This window comes from Eucalyptus grandis, chromosome 3, assembly GCF_016545825.1.
Source record: "Eucalyptus grandis isolate ANBG69807.140 chromosome 3, ASM1654582v1, whole genome shotgun sequence".
In the NCBI taxonomy this organism is placed as follows: Eukaryota; Viridiplantae; Streptophyta; class Magnoliopsida; order Myrtales; family Myrtaceae; genus Eucalyptus; species Eucalyptus grandis.
This window is the reverse complement of record NC_052614.1, coordinates 19,812,577-19,824,584: the sequence shown is the minus strand read 5'-3', so window position 1 is coordinate 19,824,584 and position 12,008 is coordinate 19,812,577. Positions and strand designations below refer to the sequence as shown.

General features: G+C 42.7%; 1 protein-coding gene across 1 annotated transcript; it reads left to right on the top strand.

Moving 5' to 3' along the window:
* Window positions 1-6,982: 6,982 nt before the first annotated feature.
* On the top strand, window positions 6,983-7,921 carry LOC120291717. Its single transcript, XM_039309417.1, has one exon. It carries the CDS (start codon window positions 6,983-6,985, stop codon window positions 7,919-7,921), a length of 939 nt encoding a protein of 312 aa, XP_039165351.1.
* Window positions 7,922-12,008: the final 4,087 nt, after the last annotated feature.

Genomic DNA, 12,008 nt, shown 5'->3' with positions numbered 1-12,008 from the left:
GAGAGAGAGAGTGCTGGGTTTCCGTGTGCCGGCGTCGCAGCCGATCTTTGCTCTCGTCCCTTGCGTGAAGTCAGGGCAGCCCATTCTTTTGGGCCTCCACGGATTCGGCCCATATCTTATCGACGGGCCAGTGATTCGGGTGAAGTTAAATAGTTTTCCCATGGATTATTAGGGGGTAAACGGTTGGATTTGGTTTGCATTTTGAGGAAATCCGGAACCGATAGAGTGAGCACCTGAACTGAATCGAACGCAAACCAGTGTGGACGTAATTCGGTTTTTCGGTTTTCCTCTTTTTGCCTCGCTTACTGGAACTAAACTGAATAATGGATGAGAAATAAGATAAATTTAAAATGGGTATTCAGTTTTTGTTGAGAATTTTGGTTCGGCTCGATTAATCAAACCAAACCAAAATGACTTGAATCGGAAACAGGAGCGGTTATTTTTCCACTATCCAAACTGAAAACCGAACTGCATTTTTTGGTTGGGTTCAGTTTTGATTGAGCGCCGAAACCCTAGCTTTTGTCAAGAAACCAGCTACTGATGTTCATCAACGCATGGCAACACAACGCAGCCGTCGATCTCAGCCAATTCAAAGAGTCGAGAATTATACCAAAAGATCATAGCTGAGCAAGCTATAAGCGATGCCCTTTTCAGCTTTGAACAGAGTCGATCTTGTTAAACAATCCGCTAGCAGAAGGGTACAAAAGAGCATAAACTAAAAGAGGAAGACAAAAAGATATATTGCTAAGGCACACGGTGTTGCATCAGGTTGTCTACTCGTTTCCGATCAAAAGACAACTATCGCATCTGCTTGTCGATCTCCTGTACAACGCCTTGATCCTCTGCGATGTCAAATGAAAATGTCTATTAGCTCGTAAGACATGTAAGAATGAAACAAAAATTTTACAAACTAAGATGGTAAAAATTTCTTGCCACGCTACCACTTACTTTATTTTATTTTCCTCTCTTTTATTAATTAATATATTTTTTATTATTTTCTTCCCCTCCCATCATTCTCTAATAAAATTTTATTGAATAGTAAACTATACTAATACACCTAAAATACTAAAATACCAAAAATATGTAATAAATATAAACATATATTTATATATATGTTGAAATTATTTTATAAAATATAATTAAATTCAAATAAATATAAATATAAATATAAATAAATTAAAATAAATAAATTGTTATATTTTGTTATTATGAATTTATCCAAATATTATTTATATTGATATGTAATTTTAATATTATTAATTTAAAATTTTTGTCATTCGAGATAAATTACTTTTTTTTTATTATGGATGTTATGAGTCTTATTTATCTTTATTCTATCTTTACTATGAGATAATTTTATCCAGTCTATATCTCTTTTATATCCGATTTTATTTTATTTTGAATAGTACCAAACACATAATAAGATAAATTATACCATATTTCAAATTATATCCCGACCGTCAAAATAGTCGCAGGATATAATCATATTTTCATGAGGCGAAAGCAGCGTTCCCGTGTCCGGGCGCTGTTGGGCGAACGGATTATTATGCTCGCACGTCGTGACCTTCGGTCAAAATGAGACGTCAATGAGACGTCCCCATTGAGACGTCGAATGAGGACAAGGGACCCAATGTCGTGATCCCGGGGAGTTTAAAAGGTGGAATGAATTTGTTTTATATATTAAAAAAAAAAAAAAAAAAAAACAGACTCTAGACAATAAAAAAGAATGATAGAGATTCTTCAAATGTATTGACGAGGTCTATCCCTACCAAACTTTCAATATTTTAAAAAGTGAAGCAAGACCATCCTTGATGCTTCTTAAACCCTTCGAAGAAAACTGTGTTTCCCCGCATCATCATTTCTCTACCTGCTTTAGTCTATCCAAGTTGATCATCACCCAACATTTTTTTAATTGGAGTAATTAATATGCTATTATAATCTAATAACATCTAATTATTTTTTTCCCAACCCAAGAACTCGTGCATTAACTGAGATTTTGTGATGTTTTTACTTATCTTCTGTTTTGCAAAAAATAATCATATTTTTCACCTCAGATGGATATTGTTGAGCCTACTTATCTTACAAATCACCAATTTTAACTCGAATCTAAATGCTAGCTCAAAATTATTCTTTTGTCTTGCACAAACTTTCAATTGGTATTCAAATATGGACCTAATTGGAATTCTATTCAATGACGCTGCTAAAGATGCAACGTGCCATTGCATAGTGTACTTGGTGGACAAGACCAGCCTTCCCTGTTTTTGGACAAAGCCGATCGCCAGTTCAAGGTTATAATTTTCTCAGGTTCCGGACATGCTCAGATTCAACAAGTTGCTCATTTATGCCATGTTTGCCCTAGATAAGTCATTTATTTAGTCCATTTCACTTTTTGTCGCCAAAATACAAACTTGAACGCTCACGTTCCTTCCCTTGCTTGGTACAAAGCTATCTATGTTCAAACAGCGGCTCCAACAACAACAACTGAAAGCCGTCGGATACAAGCGGAATGACATACCATTTCTTTAAGGGTATCACTGGTTGGAAAATTGACAAGAGTCAGATTTGATTACCGACTGAATTGATACTCAAATTAAAGTTAATGCTATTTTACTAAACAAAAAAAATTAAGCTAAAATTGGTAGCTCCATAACTAGTTATATTTACATATTCATGTACATACATACATACATACATAGATACATACCATATATATATTATGACTTGAACGTTATTTAGTTATATGTCCGATGACCCGAATCTGTACAACCGAGAGAGAGCGAGCGAGAGAGAGAGAGAGAGAGAGACGTGATTTGCTTGGAACAAAATGCGACATGATAGCTGATAGCTGGTCAAGAAAGAAATTTCTTCAAGAGATCGAAGACATCTTGGTAATGCCTAATCCTTAAAATTCGAGTACAAAGCGCACATTTTGTATCCATATTAGTTCTGCACAGCGCCTTGGTAACGATAGAAACACCACCGATAATTTTCGATCAAGAACGACGCGAATAAGGAGGGGGATTGCACGAAGAAATATGATTCTCTTGCCACAAGGGAATGTGCGATCAATGCGAAGCAAATTCAACATTGTTTTTTCCCTTAATTGTTTTCTTTTCTAAAAAGCATAAGGCTGTGGGTATAACTGGAAGTAATTGCGTTCACCCGGTTCAGTTAGCACAGCATGTGGAGTCCACACAACCCAAGAATGACTTGTATTGGACCATATGATTCGGGTGCGGTCAATAATTTCTTATAACCATGTATTAAAATGTTAAGTCAATACCGTAACAGAGGAACTGAAAAAGGATGTGGCATGATGTGAATTATTATATATTATTAAACGTTTTTGGTGCAAAAGACTGTCAATGAAAGATCCCATTTGAGTTGAATTGAGTCCATGAATCTAGAAACCAGTATTGACCATAAAATAAAATCTAGAAAACAGTGAGAATTCTTGATTTCTCTGATTCTACGTGCTTTTCATTGTATGTCCACCCCCGTGTACTTATGACTATGAATATTGAATGGGAAAAGTACCAAAAAAGTCCTAAACCTCTTGCATTGGTACCAATTCGATCCTAAACTTTTCAATTGGACCAATTCGGTCCTAAACCTTTTAATATTGGTACCAATTCAGTCCATCCGGCCAATTTTGGCCGGCCGTAGCACGTGGACGTCGGTCGGTGGCCGGACGCCGACGCGTGGTGATTTTTATAATTTTTTATGATTTTTTCAAATTTTTTTATTAATTTTTTATTAATTTTTATTAATTTTATTCCTTTTTTTCTGCTTTCTTCTTCGCGGTTGCCGGCGAGCCTCCGGTGAGGCTCGCCGCCACCGGGCGAGGGGCCGCGAAGCCCTCGCTGCCGCCGGCGGCAGGGTCGCGGCCCTCGCCCGGCCTCTCCCGAGCCGCCGGCGAGGCGGCCGCCGGATCAGGGCAAGGCCGGCCTCGCCGCGGGCCGGCGAGGCCATGGCGGCCATCGCCGGGCGGAGGCGATGCGCGAAGCCCTCGCCCGCCACGCGACGGTCGCGACCCTCGCTCGGCCTCGCCCGGGGCGCGGGCGAGGCCGACCTCGGAAGAAGGAGAGGAGGGTGTTGGGGCGACGGGCTAGGGTTTCGGAGGGCGAAGATCGGGCGGAGGAGCGGCGGCGTGAGTCGCTGGAGGTGGGGGACCGGGGCCTCGAATGGGATCTCGTGGAGGTGAGGGCGGCGATGACGAGGTCGAGAAGCTCCGGGGTCGACGGCGGAGGAGGCGCCGGGGACTCGGCCGGCAAGGCCGGGCGAGGGTCGTGACCCTCGCCTCCGCCCCCCAGCGATGGCCGCCATGGCCTCGCCCGGCCGCGGGCGGGCTGGCCTTGCCCGGATCCGGCGAAGCCGCCTCGTCGGCGGCTCGGGAGAGGCCGGGCGAGGGCCGCCCTCGCCGGCGGCGAGGGCTTCGCGGCCCTCGCCCGGTGGCTGAGCCTCACTTAGGAGGCTCGCCGGCAACCACGAAGAAGAAAGTAGAAAAGAAAAGGAAAAGAAAAGAAAAAAAGAAAAAATTAATAAAAATCATAAAAAAATTCGAAAAAATCATAAAAATTGTCACGTCGTCGTCCGCCACCGGCCGACGTCCACGACAGCGCCCGCCAAAATTGGCCGGATGGACTGAATTTAGTACCAATATTAAAAGGTTTAGGACTGAATTGGTCCAATTGAAAGTTTAGGATTGAATTGGTACCAATGCAAGAGGTTTAGGACTTTTTTGGTACTTTTCCCATATTTAATATTCATTTTGAAACGTAAGTAGTTACTTCGAAGAACCTTACATTCCATATAATTAGAATGAATCGGCCATGCAAGATATCAGTTCCACTAGCTACAAATTGGATTGAGAAACAATCTAAGCTACCAATGTACCAAAAAACCCAGAAAACAAAAAAGGAAATTGAAGCTGGGGTTTCGGCCTAAACGTGCTCAAAGATCACCAATCCATAAAATCGAGCCCTCAAGGCCACACGGAAACGAACCAGATGCACAAGCGAAAGCTGGATATGGCAATCAAACCGCAAATTTCACACCAAAAGCTGAAATTGAAGCTATGGAACAGCGTCGAACCTGGCGAAGGAGCGCGAACGGTAAACCTCGAAGCTGCTCTAAACGTGGCAGCAGAACAAAGAGAGAGCCAAGGTTTCTCAAAGGCCTGGCGATTGGAAGCTTGCCGAGTGGAGAGAATTTGTACGAGAGAGAGAGAGAGAGGGATCAGCTTCGTGTCACGAAAGTAAGCCGATCCAAGAGGTTCCTAAGGGACGGCCGTGACACATCCGTGGATCAAGCGACTCTCGACTTGTATCCCGAAGTTCTAGAGTTTTCTCGAGTCTTCTAGAATACTCCTGGGGGCAGGCGATACAGTAATTGTATTCGTATATAATAAATGCGGGTAGTTGGTAATTGGGGATATGCAATCTCCACCGTTAAATCAAAGAGAGATCTACGGATACGGTTTGCCTTGTATTTGTATTTATAGGGGTCTCCTCCCTCTCATTGTACTCATCTCATTCATAAGTAATACAATTCAAAGCTTCTCTCTCTAAAAGATCCTTGTGGGTTAAGTGTGAGAAAGACTGCTTGGGAGAAATCCTAAGGCCGCACGGGCAAGGGAATGTTAGATCGATCAACCTGTGACATTCGCTTGGTTTATGCGTAGAGAGAGAGAGAGAGAGAGAGAGAGAGAGAGAGAGAGAGAGAGAGAGAGAGATGAGGTCGGGTTGCTGTGTGTCAGCGCCGCATGCGATCTTTCTCTCGTCCCATGCGTGAAGTTTATGTCGCCCTTTCATTTGGGCCTCCACGGAATTGACCCATATCTCATCGACGGGCTCGTGATTCGAATTAAGTTAAATAGTTTTCTTACGGATTATTAAGGCCTCAACGAGTTAGTTTGGTTTGGGTTTTTAAAAAATCCGAACAGATAGAGTGAGCAAAAAGTAAATTCAGCAGAGACAAAAGAAGAGATAGAACCAGGTGAAAGAACCTCTTTTTCACCATGTTCATCCGCCTGGTTTATTGCTCATTCCTAGAGATCTAGCCATTCGATTTGGCTGAAATTTGGAGGGTAGGTTCCTCTTACCATCCTCTTCCTTTCCATTAAACATATTTGTCTGGGTTGGTCTACAGCTTGAGATCTCACTATCCCTAGAAGATTCGACCGGTCTTCTTCTCTGGTGCGTTTCTGCTCAATGTGGTGGTTTTGCTGCTCGACCGGTTCTCTCGCTAGTTTGAAGGGGGCTTAGCTTCTTACAATTGGAGTTTATTGAAGCTTTTCCTTGCTTTGAACCTTACATCTTTGGATTTCCAATCGCGGGTTTTACCTTCTTGCGTCTCTAGTGCGTTTCTGCTCGGTTTGCTTCTTCGGTGCATTTCTGTTCGGTATGGTCGTACTCGACCCACTAGTTTGCTCTCGGCCGTGACTGCTAAGCCATTTTTCAAGCTGAAATGACACTGGCTCGGTAGTTCATTTTGGCAAACAGCAAGTGCCCATAGGGCCCCCTCACGTTCGGGTTGCTCTAGGGGTAGGAGCCGCGTTTGGGCCTCTTCCAAGCAACTGAGTGGTTCTACCCAGCAAATAGAGGATCCAAAACATTCTCCCACCCGAACGTTGGCCAATGTTACGAAGCTAGCAGCGAAAGGATACGATTTTGCTTACTCCCTCCCTACTTTTATGGATGGCAAACTAGTTGTTCACCTTGCGAAGGAAGTCTTGGAGGCTTTTGATCCCAAATGACATGAATGCCTTATTGGTTACTATGTGGCAAAGAAGCTTCCCTTCAAACAAACGGAACAAACTTTGATGCAAACTTGGGGCTCCAAGCTTGTAAAGGTGATGGCGGACAATCAAGGCTTCTTCCTCTTCCATATTCCAGACCTAATGTTTCGGCATAAAATCCTAAAAGATGGACCCATCACGGTGGTGAGGATTTCTCTCGTTTTGTAGCAATTGAAGCCACTTATGGACTTGAAGAATGACAAGCAAACCACCGTTTCGGTCTGGATTAGGTTGAATAACCTCCCTCTTGATCTATGGTTGGCTTCGGTTATTGGAGGCATAGCTAGTGCCATTGGGAAACCTCTCTATGTTGACCAATACACGGAGCATACGAAGGTGCTTTCCTTTGCAAGAGTTTGTGTTGAAATTTATGCCAATCAACCTAGATGCTCTACTGTTGATGTAGTTTTAAACGGAGTCTCGTGCTCAATTTCAATTGAATTTGAATGGAAGCCAGCTGAATGTTTGTCTTGTGGCACCTTCGGGCATAGGTGTGAGGTTACTGTGGCCAATATAGGTAGTGGGGAGGCTCCAGATCAGGCCGCCTTAGACCTGCCCGCCCCTACTCAGGCTCCCGTTTCAGCTCCGGTTGTGGTGGAGAACTCGCAGGCTTCACAGCTTAGCTGGAACTTGGTGATAGGGAAAAAGAAGAAGCCTTTGCAATTGAAGGATCGTCCTTCAACCCAGCTGCCTCCTCCTGTTGAGACGGGCAACTTGATGAAGCTCAAAGGCCTTGCTACGGACCAACCTCTTCCCCTGTCCATAGTTCGGAAGTCGTTAAGGAGCGCAAGTGTTTCAAAGCCAACATCCCCTCTTAACCCTTTGGTGAAGAGACCTAGCTCACTGCCAGAGGTTCTTTCCTCCCCCTTTGAGGAGGATAAAGACCAGACCGTAGCCTTCAATTTTGATCATAATGCCGGTAGGGATTCCGTGCTTTCAGATAGCTACTTTAGCTTAGACGATGATTTGCTCTCACCTATTTCGTCCTTGAAGGCTCCTACCTCTTCAAGGAAGGTTGAGACCATCAAAGAGAAACTCACGGCCCTTGATCCGACCCCTTCTCCTGTCGCTACCTCAGTTGCTTCGGTGGCCTCACGACGAAAGCCAAGTAGGCGGAGGTAGGCCCTCCGCTCCTCCACCTGCTCCTCTTATTTTCAGTTTTATATAGATATAAATATAAATAAATAAATAATATATATATATATATATATATAGACACACACGTACATACGAATATTGGTATATGGAACGTCGAAGTCTCCATGATCCCTTAAGACAAGCAAAAGTTAGGAACTCGGTATCTTCTAATGGGCTTTGTCCAATTGGTTTGTTGGAAACCAAAATTTCAGATTCTCTTTTTGACTCTATAACGCTAGACTATTATCGGGCTGAAATTGGGTGGCCAATTATGAGTTCTCTTATAAGGGTAGGATCCGGGTTGGTGAAACCCTTTTTTGGTGGATTTTGAAGTGCTTTCATCCAATAGCCCGGGCAATTCATGGTAATTTGAAATTTATCATGTCTAGTATCTCTTGTTGTGTTTTGATGGTTTATGCTTTGAACATACTTTTTAGCTGAAAGGCCATTATGGGCGGACCTTATTCAAATAAATATTTTATGCCGAGATGTTGCTTGGCTAGTAGCCAGAGATTTCAATGCTATCAAGGATCCCTTTGATCGGATTGGTAGCTCTAACAATTGGCTTCCTTACTTTGATGATTTCAACTTTGTTTGACCCAAGTTGAATAAGAGGACTTGAGATATGTTGTCTTTTGGTTCATTTTGTCTACTTCCTTGGGGGTTAATCGCAATGCTAGGAAAATTGATCGAGTTCTTGTGAATGCTAAATGGAGTCTTCACTTCCTTTATTCGTAAGCATATTTCCTTGCACTTAGTATCTCTAACCACTCTCCTATGGTGGTTAGGGTTTTGCAGCCGGTGGTCTCAAGGAAACCTTTTAAGTTTTTCGACTTCTGGACTAAACACCCGTCTTTCCATAGCATTGTGTCTAAAGTCTAGGAGAGTCCGACTAAAGGGGTTCCTATGTACAGATTGGTGAGTAAGCTGAAGGCCCTCAAAGGCCATTTAAAGTAACTTAACAAAGAATCTTTCTCTAATATCTTTGAGAGGGTTAGTGCAGCGAGAGATGCTATGTTATCCACCTAGGTTGACTTGCAGCAGGATCCTACTAGTGAGCTTCTTGCAGACTTGGAGAAGATGCATCGTAGGATGTTTCTGGATTTGACGAATCAAGAGGAGTCATTCTTCAGACATAAATCCAGGATCAGGTGGCTCAAGGAAGGCGACCGAAATACCAAATTCTTTCATCATTATATTATTAGGAGACAGCTGAGAACATGATTCTCTCTGTTATGGATTCTACTGGTTTTATTATCTTAGACCCAAACTTGGTCCATCCTACCTTCGTTTCTCATTTCCAAGAGAGCACCATGCCCCATGTCTTCCAACCCCTCATTACTAGATCTTCGGGAGGTTATACGGTGCCCTCTCAATGAGGAACGGATGAGTTCTCTATCTTGTCTTTTCTCTGGTTCAGAGATTCAAGATATTATGTTCTCCCTTGCTTGAGGGAAGGCTCCAAGACCATACGGTTTTGGTGTCGAGTTTTTCAAGCATAATTGGGAGATAGTTGGACCTTTGGTCACTAAACAATTAAGGATTTCCTAACAACGGGGAGACTTCGCAAGGAAATCTACAATACCATCCTAATAATTATCCCGAAAGTTCCTAATGCAACGTCTGTTAATGATTACATGCCTATTGTCTGCTGTAATACTATTTACAAATGTATTACGAAACTTTTGGCTAATCAACTTACTGTAGTCCTTAATGATATTATCAGCCCTTATCAAAATGCTTTCGTCAAAGGCAGGAGAATTAGAGACAGGATTCTTATTGCCAATGAGTTATTTGCTGGCTTCCATCTCGATCCTTATGTGCCCAAGTGTGTGGTTAAGATGGACTTTCAAAAAGCTTACGACACAGTAGACTGGGATTTTATGGAGCTGGTTCTTCATGCCTTCAATTTCCCGGATCATTATGGTATGTGTTCGCACTCATAAGTTTTCCATTTCGTTGAATGAAGAACTTCATGGTTTCTTCCCTAGTGGCCGAGGTCTTCAACAGGGGGATCCGATCTCTCCTTACCTTTTTATCTTAATCATGGAGGTTTTTTCTGAGATCCTTAGTGTTCGCACTAGGCAACCAGGCTTCAAGTTCTTTTGGAGATGCAAGGCTTTAAGTCTTTCACGTCTCTTCTTTGCAGATGACGTTTTTCTATTTTGCGAAGCTAACTTGGTTTCCATTTCACTCTTAAAGGAGAGGTTGGATACCTCCTCTTCTTGGAGTGGACTCAAGCCTAATTCTAATAAAAGTGAGATATTTCTTGCTGAATGATCTGTAGATTTGCGCAAAGAGATTCTCCTAGTATTTGGTTTTCAAGAGGGGTCTTTGCCGGTGTGGTACCTAGGAGTTCTTATTATCTTCTCTTGGCTCGGCAAGGCAGATTACATTTCCTTTATGGATCGCATAACTACAAGACTCCAGTCCTGGACTCGACGTTTCCTTTCTTTTGCTAGACGTCTTCAGACTTATAAGGTCGATTCTTCATGCAATCCAAGCTTATTGGGCTAGTGTCTTTATCATCCCTACGGCGTGTTGGATCGTATTAAAAAGATCTTGAGACAATTTCTCTAGAAGGGCCCCGGCCTAGGGAGGGGTGGTGCCAAGGTATCCCGAGATGATGTTTGCCTTTCAAAGGAGGAAGGAGGGCTAGGCATCCGTAGTTTGAAGGATTGTAACAAGGCAACGATGTTGAAATACATATGGATCTTGTTTACAGACAATGAATCCTTGTGGTGTAGGTGAATCCGCTCGACTTTCCTTTAAAGGAAGAGCTTTTGGGTGGTTAAGCAACCCACCTACTGCTATTGGGCATGGAAGTGAATCCTCCACCTTAGGAATGATTTTTGGTTATCTTTTTTTTTTTTTTTTTTTTTTTTTTTTTTTTTTTTTTTTCTGGAAGTTAGGAGATGGCTACTCTGTTTCCTTTTGGTTTGACCACTAGCACCCGAGAGGCCCCCTTAACTTGATGTTTTACGACTCTTTCATTTACATATATGGCCTTCCTAGGCATGCGACGGTGGTGATCTTTTTTTGGCTGTTTGGTCGGACCATGCGAGAAGTTTTACATTCTTAGGAACATCCCCTTCCCTTTCTAGTGTAGGCTCCTGATCGTCTTATTAGGCAAGGAAACACATCTGGTTTATTCTCGGTTGCTTTGGCTTGGCACCTCATCCAAAAAAAAAAAGAAGCCTTAGGTCATTTGGGCTTCATTGATCTGGAACAATGCTATAGCTCCAAGATATCAGTTTATTCTTTGGCTTATAACAAGGAACCGTCTTCCTACGCATGCCTTACTCTTATCACATGGTAGGATTGGGGATGCGGTGTGCCCTTTTGTAAAGTAACTCCGAATTCTATTTATCATATGTTTTCATTGTAGCATTACGGCTAGTTGTGCCTTCTCTTGGGCTGTCGGATGCAATCTCCCTTGGAGGAATGGGACTTGAGTGACAACCTTTGTTGGGCTATAAAGTTCTTATTCAATAAGGACTTCTATCACTCTATCGCCTGGTTCTCTTTTGGGGCTCTTTGCCACTTTACTTGGAAATTTAGGAATGAGATTCTCTTTAGGAACTATACCTTCACGCTTCCGATCATAAAGAACCACCTTATTAAAGTGGTTAAGGATAAGGTTTTAACCTTCTTGAATGTTGAAGATAATCCAACAAACAAGAGACTTCAACATAGCTAGGGGATAGACCCTTGCATCTTCTCTTCTACTCCGGCGCACCCGTAGTATTTCCAGATTGGAGTGGTGGAGCAGTAGAGTTCACTGCTGTGCTTCGCGTTCCTAATGTTTCGGTGCTAGCCTTGATTCATGCCAGTTGTCTCATCCTTTATGCTTGGGCAATGACGTTTTGTTTGGTTTTTAGCTTGGGTTGCCATTGTTTGGCCGACTAGTCACCTTCTTTTTTTTGGTTCGTCTTTTGGATGTGGCCGTAGTTGTGCGGCTTAACCGCGTTTTGTGTGATAGTCTAAATTTTTAGAATTTTTTTTATTAAATAAATCGGGTCTTTTGTTGACGCGCCGATAGTGCTATTCTCTGAGCTAATCACTCACGAGA